Genomic DNA, 19177 nt, shown 5'->3' with positions numbered 1-19177 from the left:
TGGCCACGTGAGGGGGACAATTGGCCACTAGGTTCCTGTTCTGGGAGCAGTACTCCCCTGAGAAAAGTTGGGGTCACCCCCAGCAACCCCCCCGCAGGTTCACGGGCTCCCGAGCGCAGGGCAGAAGTGCCATCTGGGCCGGGGGACGCAGGGCCCCCAACCCTGTGGGTCCGCTCCCGGGGTGCCCCGCTGGGCCCCGACAGTGCTTCAGCCTCCAGCCAACTCCCAAATGCAGAGAAGGCCGGGGGGCAGTGAGACCGTGGCGCTGGGACCCCACTTCAAATAAAGGGGAACTCGCTCTCTTTCCCAGCGAGGTGCCCAGAAAACAGCTTTCAGGCGCTTCCTCCCGCTGCAGGAAGGAAGGGCCCCCGGGGAGGGCGTGCGGGACTGGGGTTCAGCTGCCCGTTTCTGTGCATTTTCTCCCTCCCCGGGATGTCCCCTCGGCCGGCCCGCTTTCTCTGCTCTCTTCCCTTCTGCCTAGATTTGCAGCCGGGGCGGGCGGCGAGCGGGCCGCAGCCAGATGGAGCAGGACGTCCTCGCCGTAAGCGCCTCGCGTCTCCGAGCCTGAGAAGGTCTTTGATCCCCGCCCCTCAGGGCTCCCAGCCCTGAGCCGCTCCTTGTTTAGAAAGTTTTTTAAACAACTGTGACGGCTAACTTAGCTCCCCGGCACCAGGGAAGGTCTGGAAAGCAGAAACCCAAGATCGACTTCAAAAGGAGAAAACTGCGCGGAATTCCAGCTGTTTCATCCCCGTGTCAACTGACGTTTGCTCTGATCTGCCTTTATAGACGCTTCCTGACATATTTTTTAAAATCACGGATTTTACAGAGCCACATCATGAAAGAACATGGCTAAAGACTTGACTTTCAATTTATGACAGAAGGAAAAAAGGGCAGAAAAGAGGAAGGAGAAGACAGGGCTCTCGGGACACCTCGCGCGCCCGGCGCCCGCAGAGCAGAGACGGGCGGCAGGCCCGGGGCGTCCACGCGCAGAGAGCTGACGCGTGCGCTGAAAAGCTCTCCTCAACATGGAAGGCTCTCCCTACCCTCCTTCTGGCTCAGGGTGTCTTTTAAAACAGAATGAAAACGACAACAAGTGAGCAGCTGCTCTGTCTACCCGGAAAGGCCCGGGCCGGGGGCTGGCGAGCCGTCCACGAGTGAAACGGCATCTTTCAAACGCTGGCGTCGGTGATGGGCATTTTCAAAACGCTCCCTGCTTTACCAAGGAGCACTCCGCGCCCCGGACGGAAGCAGCCGCTCTTCCCGGTGGAGGGGCCGGGCGCGGGCAGACGCAGGCCTCAGCGCCCGCGGGCGGCCAGGAGCCGGGGGAGGGACAGCCCACGGCCACGCCTGCACCCGGCAGCCACATGGTTTCTGGCCAGGTGAGCAGCCAGCGGTGGAGATGGTTCTGGACCTCACAGCCCTCCCCGCTCCCCAGGCCCCCGACGGCAACAAAGGGCCCCACTCCCGCCAGGTGCGGGGCAGCCGCCCCTGCTGGCCACGCGGGTCACTTACGGGCACGCCTTCCAGGCCGTCCTTGCCAGGCACGCCTCTGTCGCCCTTGGCACCTGGCTGTCCCGGGAAGCCTTCGGGAGAGGGGAGAGGCGTCAGCCGCGGCCCAGGCACCGCCCGGAGTCCCAGACCCGAGACTCTCCAGGACTCGAGAGAGAGCACACGGGTCTCTGCGTGAGGCGCGGGTACAGGGCCCGAGGCAGCGGTGGACACGGGAGCTCGCGCCCGCCCGCCCACCTGCCCGGGCCCTCCAGAAGCATCCGGGCAACTCCCCCGGGGACAGTGCCCAAGCCTGGGGCCGGGAGCCTCGTGACAGACCAGGAACCAGGAACGCCTGGCGGACTCGCAAGTGGGGCCCCTTGGCCCTTCCCAGCAGTGTGCACAGGTCCCAGGGCGCTGACCGCTGACCCCAATGTCAGCTGTCCTTCCAGTCTGCGAAGGGTCCCCCCATCCCCTCTCCCCTGGGACTCACCTATTTCTCCAGGGGGACCCTGAGGACCGGGAGGCCCACGGAGCCCGGTGGTGTCGCAGATGAGGCAGCTCTCTCCTTTCTGACCTAAGGAGGGAGACAGAGGGGTGGACGGTGAGGAGTGGACAGAAGTCCCCATGGTGTCTCCACAGAACGGAAGTGCCCAGAGGGCCAGCACCAACGGTGCAGGTCCTCCCGGCCTGCGGAGCCAGCGGCGGCCCTGGTGCCTCTGTGCCCGCACTACCTCAGCACCGTCACGGGACCCCGCCCAGCAGGGCAGACCCCGCCCTGCCAGAGCAGCCGGAGCCCAGGAGTGCCCCGGCCACACCTCACAGGACCCTCCCGATGGTCTGCTGCGGAAACCCCTCACTTTGACTTGCTGCTTCAGCCAAGGGGGCTCTGGCCTAGACCTGACCCCTGCCCTGGGCACTGCTCCCCACTCCCCGCCGGACAGCCCACGCTAGCACACACGCAGCTACAGGCTGCACCCCAAACAAGGCATGATCTAAACCTCTTACCTTTCTCTCCAACCTCTCCCGTGAGCCCGGGGTGCCCTGGAGTTCCAGGGGGACCCTGATCGCCTGGGGGTCCAGTCTGGCATTCCACGATTCCATCTGAAATGCATTGAGAGTTGTGGGGTCAGATGTGTCTGCAAGCCCACAGCGCCCTATTGTCAACAGCTGGGACCTGCGGGCAGCCTGAGTGTCCAGCAAGGGACAAAGGGGGCGAGAAAACCTGGCGCCCCAAAGTAACAAAGCTCAGTGGACCCACACAGTCAACTGTTGGGGTCTCCACCTTCTAGTCACGTCTGTTTGGTGAATCGTTTATATAGGACTCAGATGTTTTTTCTAGCTAAAGTGGGACCAATGATACATATTTTTTCTTAGGCCGTGCTTTCCACAAGGGGCAAGGCGTGATGGGACAATCTCCAAGCCAGAGCATGAGCTGCGCCCCTGCCCGCAGGACGCCGTCCTGGCGCCGGGGCTGCTCCCCACCCCAAGGGCGGCTCACAGAGACACCCTGGGGACCCCTCGTTGGCTTCATGGGCCAGGTTGCCAGCAGTGAGCTGTAAACAGCGTGAGCTGCGGTGCAGAGGGCCAGGTCATGCGGCCGAGGTCGTGAGGCTCCTCCCCTGCTTCTGCTTCTCCTGCAGAACAGCGGGCGCTGGCCCCCAGGCACGAAACGCCCAGCCCGCCAGTACCGAAGCTGTGGGTCAGCCCACAAACTGCGGGGGCTTCCGCCTCTGTGGCTGCCATTGCTATTGTGAGACAAACGGCTTCGGGCCACCGGGTGGGGAGAGAGGCCGGCTTCCACGCTTCCGGGCACCCCAGCTCAGGGAGGGCCAGTGGCGCCCGTCCTGCCCACAGTCCCTCCGCCGCAGCCTGGGCAGCTGAAGCTACAGCCCGCAGGCTGCGAGCACGCTGACCCCACGGCCTCCAAGAGACGCCCCCGAGAGACGAGCTCACAGAGGAGGTGTCTAGGCTGGAGGCTTCACCCTTGTTCCCAGGTGCATCCCCCCCAGGCCAGCGCGACCGCAACAACCTGCAGGGCCTCTAGCTCCGCCTGAACAGACTCCGCGGAAGAGCCTCGGTCAGGCCAAGAGCACCTGGGGCCAGGCCCAGGGTGGCCTCGAGCACACAGCACCACGGGAGCCCCTTCTCGGGGTCTCCCAGGGCAACCCAGCACTGGGGGCCTGCATCTCCCAGGGGGCAGGCCGGGACGCACGGCAAGGCTGGTGGCGGGCCAGCTGGCCCCGGCCCCGCGGACACTAGGGCCTCCTCCCAGACATGCAGAGAGAAGGGCCGCAGGAGGAGGGGCCAACGGGCGCCCCGCTGGCAGTCTCCACGTTTCCCAGAGCCACACGAGAAGGGGGTGTCCCAGGGAAGTGACAGCTGGCCCCATACCACCCCTGGCGACACGTCCAACTGGCCTTTCCTAGGGAAGCTGAAATCAGAGCCCAAGGAGGGCCCAGGGGCTGCACACGGAGACCCTCACAGAGCGTGATGCCCAGAGGGCTCGGAGCACAGGGCGAGACCCCAGTGCATCAGGCATGTCCCCACAGTGACACTAGCAAATCCTCTGGAACATTCTTCACTTTGCCCTGGGATCATGGACCCAAAACTGAATCAAGAGCTTAGGCCCTGTGCTCAGCTTTGCGGGGGCCGGCTGACGTCGGGAAACCCACGCAAAGTGCCGCTCACATCTGAGGCCGCCAGCACGGCCCCGCGGTGTGCAGCCGGCCCCCACAGCAGCCCCCAGGGGCACATCGGTGTGATCCAGCCCAGAGCACCAGGCAGCGCTGCTCGCAGAGGGAGACGCACAGCTCAGCAGGTCTGGACACAGGAGCCTCAGGGCCGGCAAGACGGGCTGGGCCCTTTGAGCAGCTTCATTACCGTGGCCGTGCCGGCCGTGGGGGCGACAGCAGCCGTGGACCCGGTGTGAACCCACCGTCACGAATCGAGCACCCTGGACCCGAGCGCCCCGCACCCCATCCTCCACGCAGACCAGCCCCAGAGGGACTCACTGGTGTGGCCGGGCCGCCCCGGGGGGCCAGGAGGTCCAGGGGGTCCCGGGAGCCCGTCCTGTCCACTCTGGCCTGGCAGAGACGTTCCTGGGAAGCCACGGTCGCCCTTCTCTCCCCTCTCGCCGGGGAAGCCGGGGGGGCCGGGCTGCCCCGGGACCGGGAAGCCTGGAAGAGGAACAGAAGAGGGTCGGCCTAGGGTTTCTGCCTCTGCTCGCGGCGCGGTGCTCCCACGGCGAGGGCAGGCCAGCCAGTGGGGCGGCCACCTGCAGCCGACAGCCGCCGGCCGCAAGCAGCCTGGGGGAGGGACTCGCCGGTGGATGGTAAGAGCCCGAGACTTTCTTTCCGGGCACGTGATGTAAAGGCCGCAGAGGGGGGCTCGGGCACACTTAGGGCATCAGCGGAAAGAGCCACGAACCCAGGCGCATGGTCCCGGTCGACAGCAGAGGAAAAGCCGCAGGCCAGTTAGGGGGAGCAGGGGGTGCAGTAAAAGGGTTTGCAGTCAGGGCAGGAGGCCTGGGCGCAGAGCAGAGTCCAGCGCCAGCACTTTAGGGGACAGATACCACGGCTTAGCGACCTGAGTGGGCAGGTGACGCTGCGGGGGCCTGGCCCCGGAGGCTGCAGGAGAAGAGGCACCTGCCATGGGGAGGAGGAGCAGGAGGGAGGGGGCGCCCCCAGCCCCAGGACCCAGGCAGTTCTGGCCTCTGGGTCAGGCAGAGCAGCAGCCTGGGCAGTGCAGGGCGGGGCTGAGCCCAAAGACAAGGCCTCTGAGGGGCAGATGCAGCTGGTCAGCTCGGGACTGAGAACAGGGGTGTCCCGAGATGGGGGAAGAGCCTGCCCGTGCTGGAAATCGGGGCGCCTGGTTGCTGAGGGGGTGGGGGCAGGTGGGGGGCAGGGCAGTGGTCGGCCCGAGAGGCAGGGCCAGCCTCCCTGCATAACTTACAGGTGAGCCCCCCACCAGCCCGTGTCCTCATAACTGACTGGGCGGCCACACTGCTGACCGCTCCGTGCAAGCCTTGCACTTGCGTGAGGACGTAAGCCACAGAGATGTGGCGCAAACATCCTGAAAGCGTCCTTTAAGGGTGCTCACCTGGAGGGCCCGGCTGGCCTTGCAATCCTGGCAACCCTGAAAAAGAGGGGGAGACAGGCCCACTGAGCAGCTGCGCTGGTTCACTCGGAGCCGGGTCGCTGCTCCAGGGCAGAGCCTGGGGCCTGACAGCCAGCCCCATGGGCAGGAGCCGCCCCACGGGCTGCAGCCTGAGGGCAGCAGCAGCAGCAGCAGCAGCAGCAGCAGCAGGTCCTCAGGGTGGGAACGGGCATCCTGGGGGGCGAGTGCCCGAGGGCGGAAATGGAGAGAGTGAGGGCAAGGGGAGCAGGGAGGCGCAGGGAGGGGGGGGGAAGGGGGGGAAGGGAGGGGGTGATGGGATGAGGGAGGGGTGAGGGGAGGGAAGAGGAGGCACAGGGGGAAGGGAGGGGACTTGCCTTTGGGGCCGGGCTCCCCTCTCAGCCCCGGAGCCCCCGGGTGCCCGCGGTCTCCTTTCTCGCCCAACGCGCCGTCGCCCTGGACGAGAGGAGCGCAGGTGAGCGTGTGGCGTCCACGCACCGCGGGGAGGGGGGCGGGCGCAGGGGCGTCTGGAGGCGTGTCCCGTGGACACGCGCGCCCCCACCCCGCAGAGGACCCCCAGGCAGCGGCTTCCTCGCCAGTGATTTGCGGCTGAGCTGCCAGCGGGCAGTCGGGAGCCGGGAGCCGAGGCTCAGGCCCGGCGTCCCCAGGGCCCGCAGCAGCGCGCGAGGGGTCTCCTCGAGGGAGCCCGCGGACAAACACCCTCGGTCTCCTCCGGCAGCCGCGGCGGGGCGCTCGCGCCGCCAGAGAGGTGTTGCTTGTTTTTAAGCGGCCTGAGTGGGGACTTCCCGAGGCCTTGGGGCTGGGCCAGACACACTGCTGGGCTGTTAAAGGAAGCGGCCTGGCCCGCCTGACCGCCACTGAAGCCACGCGCGCCACACGCTGCCCGCGATCCTGCGACCATGAAGGCCGCTACGGGAACCTGCCGGCGCCCGAAGGTAAAGCAGGTTGCTCTAGTCCTGCTCCCCGAAGCCCACAAGGTGGGACAGGCAGCGGGGCGTACGTGGGGGGCGGAGTCCCGGGGGGCAATGCTCTGCTCCAACAGCCTCCTGAAGTGTGGGGGGAGCCATCCAAAGCCCCACACACACACACACACACACACGCACGCACACACGCACACATGCAACCTCACACACAGCCCACAGCGTTGCAAGGTGGGCAGAGCCAAGCACCGCCGCCTCCCCAGGGCCCCGACACAGACGGGCGCCTGGCCACCGACGGCAGCAGGACGCGCTGTGCCGTGGGACTGTGGAAGGTCGCTTGTGGACAGAAGCTGAGGCGTGACTCGCAAGACTGAAACTCATTTTGGTAGGACGGGCGGGTGCGCAGCAATGGCCCATTTCCTGGGAAAGTCCCCAGATGCGCAGCTAATATTTTTATACACATGCAAATCTTTTCATCTGCAGTGGTCAAAGGTTGGCAGGAATTGTCAAAATACGACAGAGTGAGCCCCGAACCCCAAACCCCAGGCCACACAAACTCTCAGGTGCCCCTCTGAGCACGCAGCCCCCGCGGGCAGCCCCCCCACGCAGACCCCGCGCAGCCGGTACTCACGATGCCGGGTGGGCCCGGGGGTCCCGCTTCGCCTTTGTCTCCCTACAAAAGGGAAAAGAACGTGGCTGTGCTTTTCCATTGTAAAGGTTTTCCTGCAGAAAGCGGCGCTGGAGTTTTTTGGGTCTTTTTTTGGAACACCAGAGAAGGTGGCCGCGTGCACTGAAACCCCCTCCCGGCCCTGGCCGCGCCCCGTCTCAGAGAGGCCCTCACGGACGGCCTGTCCACACCAGGCCGGTGCTGCCCTCAGCCCCCAGGGGTCACTGCTGGCTGAGTTAGCACCTGCAGGTTCTCAGTCACAGGACAACAACTAAAATGAAGAGAGGAAGATTTGCAAACACATTTCCTTAGAGAAATCCTTTACCCGAGGGTTCCGATTCCGCTGTCTGAGCCTGCACCGCCTGCGCTAATAAAGGGCATTTATGGTTTCTCGGCTTCTCTTCAAGCCAGCCAGGCCTGAGCGCGTCGGGGGAGTAAACCCCACCTGCCTGGGGCTGACCGTCCCCGGGGCCGGAGACCGGCCCGTCGCCTCACAGAAGGACGGGGCGACGTGCCGTGACCCCCCACGGGCCGCCTTTCCTTTCGAACGAAGGCGTCAGCCCGCAGCTGCACGTTTGGGCTTTTCCCACTTCAGTATGAGACACTTTAGAAATATCCTGGGACTTAAAATCTCAGCTGACACAGTCCCAGCGCGTCTTCCACGCAACAGCCTCAGCTTTTCTTCTCAGAGCCTGGCCGCAGCGGGCGCCTGTGCCCTGCTGGGGAAGGCCGTCCCCGCGCTCGCGAGCCGTGCGGGCTGCGCGGGCCTCAGCCCCCCTGCAGCGGAGACCCCGCGACCAGCTCCTGATCAAAAGGCAAAGCAGCCGCGGGGGTGGCCACGGCCAGGCTTCCCCAAGAGAGCCTCGGCGTCGAGGCAGCAGTGACACCGGCAGGAACCGCGACGTGGAAGGGACCAGACAAGTGAGAGAACACCTGTCACCACAAAGACGTGGAAATCGCCTCAACGCCACACAGCAACCGGCACATGGACAGGCACACTGGCCAGCACCGAAACGGCCGCAAGTTATGCTGGAAAGTGGACACAAGACGTGTCCAGCAAGGAGACGGTCACTGCTGACCGCGTCCAGGGTCGACAGACCGGGCTCTGCTGTCTCGTCACGGCCTCCTGCTGCAGAGTCCACTGCCTACGATCAGGACAGACAAGCCCACTACAAAAGACACAAAAACCTGATGGGGGGAGTTTTTCTTTAAAGCGTGACATCACCAGTGAGCCCCGAGAGCTGTGCTGAGGGGCACATGGAGCCCGAGGCATTTTTGGTTTTTCGGTCTGGGGTCCTTGGTTGTGGGAGACACGTCTCGGTTGAACTACACACGGAGGTCGAAAAATCAGAATCAAAATCACGTTGTCATTTACCTTGGCGCCGTCTCGGCCGGGGAGCCCCCCGTACCCCGGGTCTCCGCGGGTGCCCTGGAAAGAGAAGACGGGGTGGTCGTTAGCCGGCAGCGGTCACGTTCGCTTTTCAAAATTGCAGAGGAGACTTACCGGACTCCCTCGCTCTCCCTTTTCACCGTCTTTTCCAGGCTTTCCCTGTACAAAAAAAAAGGCGCCCCATTAAAACTTCATTAAAGATGAAAATGGAGAGGCCGTCCAGCGGGCTCTGATTCAAGCACAGGCGTCCCCGCTTTTCCGAGGTTCACGTTTGGCCACGAGGCTGGCACAGAAAAGCCCTACATCCCTGCCTGCTTTTGCTCCCCGAAAGAACCCCCAGGGCAGTTTCCACTTTCAGCAAGAGCGGGCGCGCGGGAGCAGCCGTCAGCGTGTCTGCGGAGCCGGCTCCCGGGCCTGCGCCCCCGGCCTGTGCTGGCCGCAGTCCCGCTTCTACCACCTGCTACACTTCTTGACGTCTAATGTATTTTTGGTGTGACGTGGTAGGTTATTTTGGGGGTCCAGAAACAAGCAAAACTGTGCCCATAGAAATGAGAGCTCAGTGTGCTCGCCGCGAGCCGCTTCAGCCCAGGCGGGAGAGCGACGCTGCCCGCCCCCCGGCCATCTCCCCAGGAGCCCGGGACCCAGCGCGGCAGTGCAAGAGCTGGCGTGGACCCCGGCGGCCAGAGGAAGTCTCGGAGAGGAGGCCTCTTCAGCGCCTGCCCGCTGACCCGCGCAGGTTCGGCACCGCCGCACCGGCCGCACAGCGGACCCCACAGCAGCGTGGAAGGGCTACGCAGAGCCCTCGCCTCAACAGGGGTCTGCCGGGTCATCTCAGGGCAGAAGCCAGAGGCGGCTCGGCCTCCCAGCTGGTGGGCCTTGTGCCCGGGACTCACAGGAGCAGCCCTGGAGCCTCTGCGCCCCGGGATGCCCCCCTGGGTGCTGGCGGGAGCTCGGCCTGACCCAGGGGCAGCAGCTAAGGCAGCCTGTGCCCGAGCAGGCGGCAGGGGTGTGCAGAGAGGCCAGCAGGCGGCAGCTCCCAAAGACCCCCTGCAGCTCCCAAAGACCCTCCCAAAGAGGCCCCGCCTGTTTCGGGGGGCCTCTGAGCGATGCAGGGCCACCCTCCCAAGGACATCTTCGAAGGGCTCCCCCCTCCTGCACGGGGGCTTCAGGGAAGCCCACGGAGAACAGGACAGCCAGCCCCCCAACACACACACAGCCTCGTCCATCCTGGGGCGGGGAGGCGGTCACAGCGCAGAGCCAGAGCCGCTGGGAAGCACTTACCCGGGGCCCTGGCTTGCCAGGTTCGCCTTTCTCGCCGAGGCCTGGCCTCCCCTGCAACGTCGAAAATGAGGACGTATTAGGCAGAAGGCAGATACTGAATTACGGAAATACCGCACGTCAGGGGAGGTGCACTGCACGTAACATGCAACTCGTATTACGCTGCTCCACACACAAGGATGATGGTGAAGAACTCACCTGAAAGCCAGGTTCGCCTTTTTGACCCTAAAAGGAAATCATTTAAGGAGAGATGAGCGCTCGGGACGGCCGCGGGAGCCCGTGCGGGAAGGCGAGCCTGCCCAGCTCTGGCGGGCAAGCCCAGGGCCCCCCGCCCGCACCCCGCGCCGGCCGGCCGGGGCTGTGGCTCCGGGACGTGCTCCTCGCAGCTGGGCCTCCCGCCCGCCTCAGCCTGTCTCCCTCGCCGACCCAGCCCACCCCGACGCGTCGCCCTCCCGGGCCCTGCGTGGCGAGTGGGCTTCACGCCGCCTCCCGGCACAGTCCTCCCGCCTCTGCTCTCGGGAGGCTCAGGGCCTGGGGCTGTGGCCTAGAAGCCGTTTTCCAACCAGGCTGAGCCCAGCCGGGGGTGCGGAGTCAGACCCAGTTCCTCTCTCCCCGGGCGGGAGAGCCGGCCTCACCTTCTCTCCTTTCGTGGCGTACTCGCCCTTCTCCATGACCTGAGCCTGGCCGGGGACCCCAGGAGGCCCGGTGGCGCCCTGGTCGCCCTGCGGAAGCAAAATTAACCAGGTGTGAAGACAACTCCAGAGAAAAGAGGTGCAGAGGAGGGGGAAACCCTAAAAAAATCCGCTTTTAAAATGTAACTGGAGGGCCTCCCTGGCGGCGCAAGGGATTAAGCACCGCACTATGAAGCACGACGAGGCCATCCGCAGCCTCTGCAGCACGAGTTCCATCCCCGGCCGGCCAGGGAGCAACCCCCAGGGCGCAGCAGCCCTCTCCTGTCTCCTGCTGCTCCCCTCAGCAGTGGGTTTCAGCGGACCCGCCTGTTCTGCTCCCCACTCTGTCTCTGGTGAGTCCTCTCACCCCACTCCCACACCTCTGGCCTGCACCCCAGCTCTTGTGTGCATAGATAAATAAATCTTTAAAAAATAAAATAAAATAAAATGTAACTAGACCCTGCTCCAGGGCATCTTGTGCCACAGAAAATGAGGTCTCAGCGGGACAATCTGAAGGCCCTGAGCCCGACGGCAGGAGGAGGCTCCCTGGGTCAGGCAGCCCATCTCGGCAGGCGCAGCGGCCCTGAGGCACAGCAGCACACGCCACGAGACGCCGCGGCCACGCATGTGAGTGCAGGACACAGCCACGCCCCGACCCTCTAGTCTGCGCTGGAGTCTGGGGAGAGGGGAGGCGGCTGGAGCTGAGGCAAAAAGAAGAGACCCAGGAGAAGCTCCTCCCCAGGCACCGGCCCACGGGAAGTGGGGCGAGTGCCCAGACGCTGCCCTCCCGCCAGACCTGGCTGTGCCCGGAGACCCTGCCGCGCAGCACACACTCACCTTGTCGCCTTTGGGGCCTTGGAAACTTAAGCCCATTTGTCCCTGTGGATTAAAAATTAGACTTCCATTATTAGAGCCACCTACTTAGTTCAAAAAACATCCAGCAAGCGTCACATAAAATGCAACAGATGGTGGATTTACGGCAACAGCCTCCACCCACAGTCACCAAAACGCTGTCAAGACAGTTGGTGATGGTCTTGGGGTCAAAGTCTATTAAAAATGTTTTGTGAAGCAGTAGTGACGGGGAAGTCTACAGAGGCATTTTTTTAAAAACTTAATGCTTTTAAACTCTGACTTTAGAAAAAATCAGCAATTCCAAAATAACGACTCAAGGGTAGACGGGAAGAGGGACGGATGGGCGGGCGGGCGGGCGGATGGAAGGATGGAGAGACAGACGGATAAATGGGTGGGTGCTGAAAACAGAAGAAATTATGCTCTTCAGACACTTCCCAGGAAGACTGAGCGGATGAAATGGCAATTTCGTGATGATCTTATACTAACGCCAAAGAGAATGAAAAAGCCCTTTACCTTTTCGCCAGGGGGGCCGGGAGGGCCGGGAGGACCCTGCAAGAAAGCACACACCAGTTCACACGGCTCCCGCCCCGGCCACCCTCGCAGGCCTCTCTGAACTGGGGCTCCCTTCAGACCCCGGGGTCAATGTGGTCATTTACTCGTGATCTAAACATTTTCCCCGTGCTATGGAACTGGACAACTTTGAACGTCAGCAGAAATGAGTGTGGGCGAGCGCCTCCCTGGTGGCGCAAGGGGTTGAGCACCACACTATGAAGCTGGCCACAGCCTCTGCAGCACGAGTTCCATCCCCGGCCAGCCAGGGAGCTACCCACAGGGCGCAGCAGACCTCTCCTGTCTCGGGCCTGCCCTGCCCTGCCCTGCTCCCCTCAGCAGTGGATCTCAGTGGATCTGCCTGTTCTGCTCCCCACCCTGTCTCTGGTGGGTCCTCTTAACCCCTGCATCTATGGCCTGCACCCCAGCTCTTGTATGCATAAATAAATAAATCCTAAAAAAGAAATTAGTATGGACGATTATTAAGAGGGACAGAAATGCCTCCAAATCTTAGCCCTCGTGCCGTGGGGTCCACGTAAGCCAAGACCATGCCAGGCTCTCGGGCAGTGGGTGACATGGCCAGCCAAGCCCTCTGTGGGCCCAAACCCAAAGGGATGCTTGTCCACGTCAGATCTAGTGGTTTATCCTAAAAACCACAACAATTCCTTCAAGTGAGGGGAAGGCATTGAAGTCAAAAAATTTTAGCCTGCGCGTTATAACCATTTAAAAGAGAAGGAGCAGTCATGTTTTACTCCCCCACACAAAACCACCTGTTTGCGACAACAGAAAATCATTTATTTATAAGAAAAAAGAATTACTTAAAAATGAAAAAAAATCACGTATTTACAAGCCGAGGGGGAAAGACACCTTTCCCAGCACGGGCGGGCCTGCTGGATTGGAGCAGTTTAAGATCAGCGCGCGGCCCACAGATCGCCTCCCGCTGAGCCCCGCCCCCCACAGGCTGCTCCCTGAGAACAGCCCCAGACACCCCCAGACTTACCGGTGGTCCGAGATATCCCGGAGGCCCCACGGGACCCTGCAGGCCTGGCAGCCCCGGGGAGCCCTGGAAGCGGGGAGGAGAGCGTCAGCACCACCTGCGGGCCTGCCCTGCCCTGCCCAGCGCGCCGAGCGGTGCTTACCGGTGTTCCGGGGGGCCCTGGGAACCCTCTTTCACCCTTCAGGATGGTCCCAGGAATGTGGCCGAGGATCTCACCCGGGTCTCCCTGTGGGACGAGAGTCGGAGGTCAGGAAAGCTGATGTTCAGGTAAAGCAACGGACACCTGCTGGGCGCGGGGCGCTGGGGGACGGCTGCCCGGGGATGCAGACTGGGGCGGGGCGCTGAGTGACCCCGCACGCTATGGGATCGAGCGAGGCCTGGGGCGCCGGGCTGAGGTGCGGGCTCAGGAGGCGCCTAGGGGCTGGCCTGCCGGAGCCCGGAGGGCTCACCTGTGCGACCCCCACCCACCCCGGGCAGAAAACACTCGAGGCATCGAGCTCTGGACTGTGGGGTTGCGCCCACGCGCGTGACTTGTGTGCCCGTTGCAGGCGACAGGCCGGACGCATGCGCCAGGGTTTCCATGAACAAGTCACCGAATCACAGGGTCTCTCTCTACATGCCTTTGCTCAGACTGAATCCGGGAAACTAAAGCGACGTACGTACCTTCATCCCTGGTAAGCCGGGGGGGCCCTGGAAGAAGGAGGGGGCCGTTAGCTTGGTTTTTCTTAAAACACCATTAGCATGGAGACACGGGGGGAGCAGGGAGGGGAAGGAGGAGCAGCAGCGGCCGGAGGCGAGCCCCGGCCTGTACTCACAGGGTTTCCAGTGAAGCCAGGCAAGCCGGGGGGGCCCAGGGGCCCTCTCTCGCCCTGTGGGGACAGAGACGGTCACTCGGGGGCCTGCAGAGCCAGCGGGACACCCGTCCTGCAGGTGCCCCACCCCAGAGGGGTGCGCTGGTGGCTAACATCATCTCCTAAAGTGCCTCACGAGCTGTCCTCGGAGACGTGTTTGCGGGTGTCACTAGTGGAGGCAGGATTACTGACAGCAGTTTTAGGGTAAAAAGTCAACAAAAAGAAAGGCCGATGAAGCCTTCCCTGAAGCCCCAAGGGGCGTGTGCCCCTCCGAAGTCAAGGGCTTTACCTTTGTCCCGTTGCAGCCCGGGATGCCGGGGGGGCCCGGGGGCCCGTCTTGGCCAGGAATACCCTGCAGTGGACAAGAGAGAGAAGTAGTGCGGGCGGGCGTATGGCAGGGGGGGCCCGGCTGTCACCCCACAGGCAGCCACCAGGAGAGGGGCGGGCTGGGCTTACGTACAGGCAGTCCTGGGTTGCCGGGGTAGCCCGCAGCTCCGGGGGGGCCCTGTGAGGACGGAGTGGACAGTCAGTGCCCTGGGCCGGCAGCCCCTCGCCCTCCCGCTGCACAGCCGGCCCCAGGCACCAGCTCAATTGTGTGCCAAGGCACCGGCAGGGCATGGAGCACTGGGTGGGTGCTGCGCCCGGGGCAGATCTCGCTGGAGTCAGTGGCGAGTCTGCCTCACAGCTGACGCTGATGGCCTCAAAACCAGATTGCACAGGCACAGAACAGCCCTGTCCTCACACCTCCCTTGTACTTTCTCGCTTACAGAACACACCCTCGTGCCTGCACCTGCACCGCACCAGACGCACGCAGTGTGCACAGCGCACACGCACACACTGAACACCCACGCACGCGTCATTTACACAGAAACCTCTGGCCTGGAAGGAGACTTACAGCCATCTCCGCTCATGGCAGGAAGAACAGTCACTGCTGCCTGAAGGCCCAAGTGCCACAGTTGGCCCCTCCCTGCAGCCCAGGACACGGGGCGCCCGGGCCGCACCCCACCCCCTTCACCAGGAACAAGGCAGAGTGAAAACCTTTGCACTTCACATCTGTCCTCTTTTCTCTCCTCCACACTTGCTGTCAAAGGTCATGGTTTCTGCCTCCCGGAGGGCCGGGGAGGGAAGGGGCGTACACACGCCCCCCAAAAAAACATGTCTACAAGGACCCGGATGGGAACGAGCAGGTGGAGGACGAGCTGGGAGCTCTGCTGAGTGTGCGGGGGGAGGGAGGGGCAGGCCCAGCTTCGCCAGACTCCAAGGGGCCCCGGGGCTCGGCGGTGGGGGCTTCACCCCGCCAGGGTCACCAAGACAAGCATCAACGGCACTCACGCGTGTCCCCTTCGTTCCCGGCAGCCCCGGTTCTCCAGTGTCGCCCTGCAACAAGCAGACGCCGTCAGACCACCGCGAGACGCCGGCTCCCCTCCCGTCGCCCTCCCCGCCCGCTCACCTTCTGTCCAGGGGGTCCCGGCGGCCCCTCGGGGCCTTGCATCCCAGGAAAGCCGATGACGCCTTGCAGCCCCGGGAGGCCTCTCTCACCCTGCAAGAGAGCAGCGAGTCAGACAGAGCAGGAGCAGCTGCGCCCCGGCCTCGATGTGGGCCCCCCACCCTGACCACCGCGCACGTGTGCAGGAGCTCCGTGCACGGCCCGCGGGCGCCTTTCCACGCTCTCCGAGCCCGCGAGGGCAGGGATGTCCGCCCGAAGCAGCTGGCACAGCGCTCTCCGCTCACCACTTCCTGAACACTGAGTCACCTCTTGGGAAAATGGGATAATGAATAGTTGGGCTGTTTTCCCCCAAGTTGACTGTGATTTCATGCAATTAGTGGCCTCCTCCCGTGAGGAGATGCAAGGCCAGGCCGGGAGCAGAGTCCAGCGCTCCGGGACCCCCACGGGCCAGCGCGGGAGGCTCTGCCGCTCCAGCCGGCCCTGGGCCTCCCATCAGCAACTTTTAAAAGTGATTTTTTTCCCCCAAAGCCCGTAATTATGGTCTCTGCCCTCACGGAGGACTAAAGAAATCAGAAACATTGTTCTTATGATGCCTTGTTCCAGGCACACCGTGGCCGCCGCGCACACAGCAGGGATGGTCAGACACCCGCGGGGGGTCCGTCGTCAGCTGCCCCCGAGGGGAGAACACAAAATAAATCTGTGACGAGAAGGGGGGAGGGGGTTCAGGGGGCGGCGCGAACAGACGGAGGTGAGGACCAGAGCCGGGCCAGGCGACCGGCCAGGATGAGACTGCGGGGTGGGAACGTGGAGGAAGGAGGCTGGAGTCGGGGCTCCCCCGAGGCGCCGGGGGCAGGTGCGAGGGGCGGGTGGGGCGGCCAGCGGTTAGGCTGCAAGGTCAAAGCCAGAAACCCTCCAGCGCGCGGACACTCCCAGCCTCAGCCCAAAGCGGCCAGCGGCGGCGCTAAGAGCAGAGGAATTTGCGGCGACGGGAGAGTGGGTTCAGGGGCTCCCCAGGGGCATCAATCAGCTCGCGGGGAAACACACCGCGTGACGGGCATCGCATACTCTCAACATGCCCCCGAAGCAGCACGTCGTCATGAGTTGCTTAAAACTCATGGCAGAAATGATGGGGCCTCCCATGTGGCCCAGAGGTCACCACCGCGGCCTGAGTCTGATCCCCGGCCAGGGAGCTACCCACAGGGCGCAGCAGACTCTCCTGTCTCCCCGCTGCTCCCCTCAGCAGTGGGTGTCAGTGGATCCACCTGTTCTGCTCCCCACTCTGTCTCTGGGGAGTCCTCTCACCCCCGCACCTCTGGCCTGCACCCGAGTTCTTCTATGCAAAAATTAATGAAATAAATAAATAAAAAGAATCAAAATGTTTAAAAAGATCCATGGCAGAAACAAAAGAGACAGAGCTCCCAGGGGCTCCTCTCCTCCGCCACCGGCGGGGGCTCTTATGAAGGCGAGAAGGCTGAGCTGGGGGCGCCGCCCCTGGGGTGTCTCCACGCTAGAGGACGCGATAAGTCAGCCCGGGATTAAGAAGGCGAAGCCTGCAACGCGCCGGCCCTGGCCCAGCAGCCCCGGGAGCTGCGAGGAGGGGACAGGGGATCCGGCGCGGACCCGACCCAGGAGGCTGCTCCCCCCCGGGGCTGGACGCTGGGGAGCAGGACGCTCTCCCCAGACTCCCCCACAGGAGAGCGGCTGGGCTGTCCTCAGCCCAGGACAAGGCGGGGCCGACTCCGTCACCCCGGCCGCCTCCTGCTTATCCAGACCCGGGGACATTGTACCCAAGAGAGCTGCGTCAGGCGCCAACATTGGGCTTTAAAAAAAAAAAAGAGCAGCGGCGGGGGTGACCCTGGATGACCCGAGCCGCCGGGGCGGGAGGAAGCTGGAAGCCGGCGGGCGCCCAGCACTGCGGGAGACGCGGGAGCACAGCCAGGCCGGGCGCGCGGCTCAGGTGCTACAATCACAGCTCCTCGCCGAGGGCGAGGCGGCCAGAGCCGGGGCGCTGGTTTCTAGAAGTTTCTCATTGAGTCAGCACTAGAGTCAGAAATAGAAACGAGGTCAGCTGCGCGGCTGTTCCGTTTCTAGGTCACTGGACCAAGCCGGTTCCCAGCGAAGCCTCCAACAGCCCCGGCACGGCGTCAGCCCCTTGAAGTCCGTTTCACAGACGGGGAAAGGAGGGTGCGCCGCGGACGGGCCCGGCGGATGCTCTGGCCGACCCCGCGCCGCGCGCTCCTGGGAACAGAACCCGGAGCTCCGGACCCCAGTGCTGGCTCCACCGCGAGAACACAGTCTTCCAAATGCCACCAGAACGCTTAAGCAATCCAGGGCCCCGAGGGCTTTGAAATCAAGCGGCGAGAAGGAAGTGCCCCCACCGACACGGCTCTTGGCATCGCCCTCGTATTTTTTTAACTTTCCTAATCTTTTGTTCAGACAAAAGTGCACATGAATAATCTAATATCCCGTCCCCCGTCCAAGATTATTACGGGCACTGCCGCTGAGTGGACAGACAGGATGCACATTCAAGCAGCTACACAATTAGCTGGCAGGCCGCGCAGGCGGCAAGCTGGCCGGCGGCCCGGCGCTCGCGATCCCCCACCGGGAGAAGCCGGGAGCCGGGCGAAGGGCTGTGGCCGCGCCTGAGCCCCGTCCGCAGCTGGGACAGGCCGGGCGAGCACCTGGCTGGGCTCACGGCCAGAGGCAGGCAGGTGAACACCCAGAGGAGGCCCCTCCGCCTCCGGCTTCCCACAGAGCTCGAGGGTCAGGCAGCGACCTGGGGGCCGAGGCTCGGGCTGTCCGGTGACAGGTCGACAGAGGACCACAGAGAGGACTTTGTAGGCTGTTCTCTGGGACATGATGCAGCTCCTTGTTCATCCTCGGGCCTCAGGGCCGGGCGCTGCGCCGGTGAGCGGAGGGGGCCTGCGGACCCATGAAGGGATCCTGCCGCATCCTCAGAGGGGAAACTCCAAACTTGAGAAAGGGCAAAATGCCACCATTTTAAACATGAAAAGGGACAGCACAGAGCTACGCACGCACCGAAATCAGCCCTTAAATTCGGCATGAAACAGCATTTCATGCAGGGTGCAATTTGAGAAGCCTTGCAGATTACGTTATGTAAATAAGGATAAACTTTTTAAAAAATCCATAAAATAAGGAAAGAAATGGTTCTTCTCGCAGGCCCCCTCTGCTTCCCCTCCTGTGAGCCGCTGAGGGCGTGAGCGCGGGGTGGGCACCGAGTGTGGGATGCGGGTCCCGCCAGCGGAGCTCCTGCAAGGCGGAAGCAGAAGTAGGGAGGTTCTAGCTTTGGGGGAAACGTAATCACCCACGAAAACCAAAGGGGACCCATCACAGACCCGGATAAGTAGAGCCCACTCCCAGGCAAGCTCTGGTTCCCGGAGAGGGGGGCGGACCCCGGGGCGACCCCCCTGCCTCCGCAGACGCCTGCAAGCAGGAGAGCAGTTTCCTGCACCCTGGCACTCGGCTCCAACCTTGAGCTCAGTAAAAGTTGGGGTGCAGGTGGTAAGCCCCAGACGGCCCAGTAGGCCCTGAGCAGGCAGACGTGGAACCCAAAGGCGCCCCTGGACTTTGAAAGGTTGGAAATGCAGCTACTGGTGGCAGGGGCTCCGGGCCCCTCCCCAGACGCCGGCCGTCCAGGCCCCCCGGAGCCAGAGGTGGACGGGGGAGCAGGGCAGGGCATGGGGGCAGAGCCTCTGGGCCCTCGGTGCCCGAGACGCGGGGGCTTCTCGCGAGGCTCCTGCCGGGGAGCGAGCCCCAGCTGGCCGGCCGTGCGCCATGGGGCGGTGTGTGGTGCAGGCTGGAGTCTGTGGTGCGGGGGCTCGGCCCAAGCCCGGGCGCTCATGTCTGCGCCGGCGGCGACTAGACAGCTGCGGCGCTTCCTGCACGCCAGCGCCTGGGAAAGGGCCCCGG

The 19177-nt window shown here is 63.7% G+C and overlaps 1 protein-coding gene across 1 annotated transcript in view; it reads right to left on the bottom strand.

Annotated features, from left to right (window-relative positions):
* COL4A1 (collagen type IV alpha 1 chain) overlaps window positions 1-19177 on the bottom strand; it is an 87169-nt gene that overhangs the window by 20158 nt on the left and 47834 nt on the right. Inside the window, exons 3-24 of the mRNA XM_037528695.2 lie at window positions 15251-15340; window positions 15133-15177; window positions 14261-14305; window positions 14090-14152; window positions 13765-13818; window positions 13613-13639; window positions 13092-13175; window positions 12953-13015; window positions 11917-11952; window positions 11389-11430; window positions 10516-10602; window positions 10079-10105; window positions 9884-9934; window positions 8717-8761; window positions 8588-8641; window positions 7177-7218; window positions 5982-6060; window positions 5590-5625; window positions 4503-4667; window positions 2497-2592; window positions 1982-2065; window positions 1513-1583 (exon numbers count right to left, since the gene is read on the bottom strand). Coding sequence (XP_037384592.1) covers window positions 1513-1583; window positions 1982-2065; window positions 2497-2592; window positions 4503-4667; window positions 5590-5625; window positions 5982-6060; window positions 7177-7218; window positions 8588-8641; window positions 8717-8761; window positions 9884-9934; window positions 10079-10105; window positions 10516-10602; window positions 11389-11430; window positions 11917-11952; window positions 12953-13015; window positions 13092-13175; window positions 13613-13639; window positions 13765-13818; window positions 14090-14152; window positions 14261-14305; window positions 15133-15177; window positions 15251-15340 — 1386 coding nt within the window. The remainder of the gene's footprint in view (window positions 1-1512; window positions 1584-1981; window positions 2066-2496; window positions 2593-4502; window positions 4668-5589; window positions 5626-5981; window positions 6061-7176; window positions 7219-8587; window positions 8642-8716; window positions 8762-9883; window positions 9935-10078; window positions 10106-10515; window positions 10603-11388; window positions 11431-11916; window positions 11953-12952; window positions 13016-13091; window positions 13176-13612; window positions 13640-13764; window positions 13819-14089; window positions 14153-14260; window positions 14306-15132; window positions 15178-15250; window positions 15341-19177) is intronic.

This window comes from Talpa occidentalis, unplaced genomic scaffold, assembly GCF_014898055.3.
Source record: "Talpa occidentalis isolate TD23 unplaced genomic scaffold, MPIMG_talOcc4v2.1 talOcc4.5, whole genome shotgun sequence".
Taxonomy (NCBI): domain Eukaryota; kingdom Metazoa; phylum Chordata; class Mammalia; order Eulipotyphla; family Talpidae; genus Talpa; species Talpa occidentalis.
This window is presented reverse-complemented; position numbering and strand designations above follow the sequence as displayed.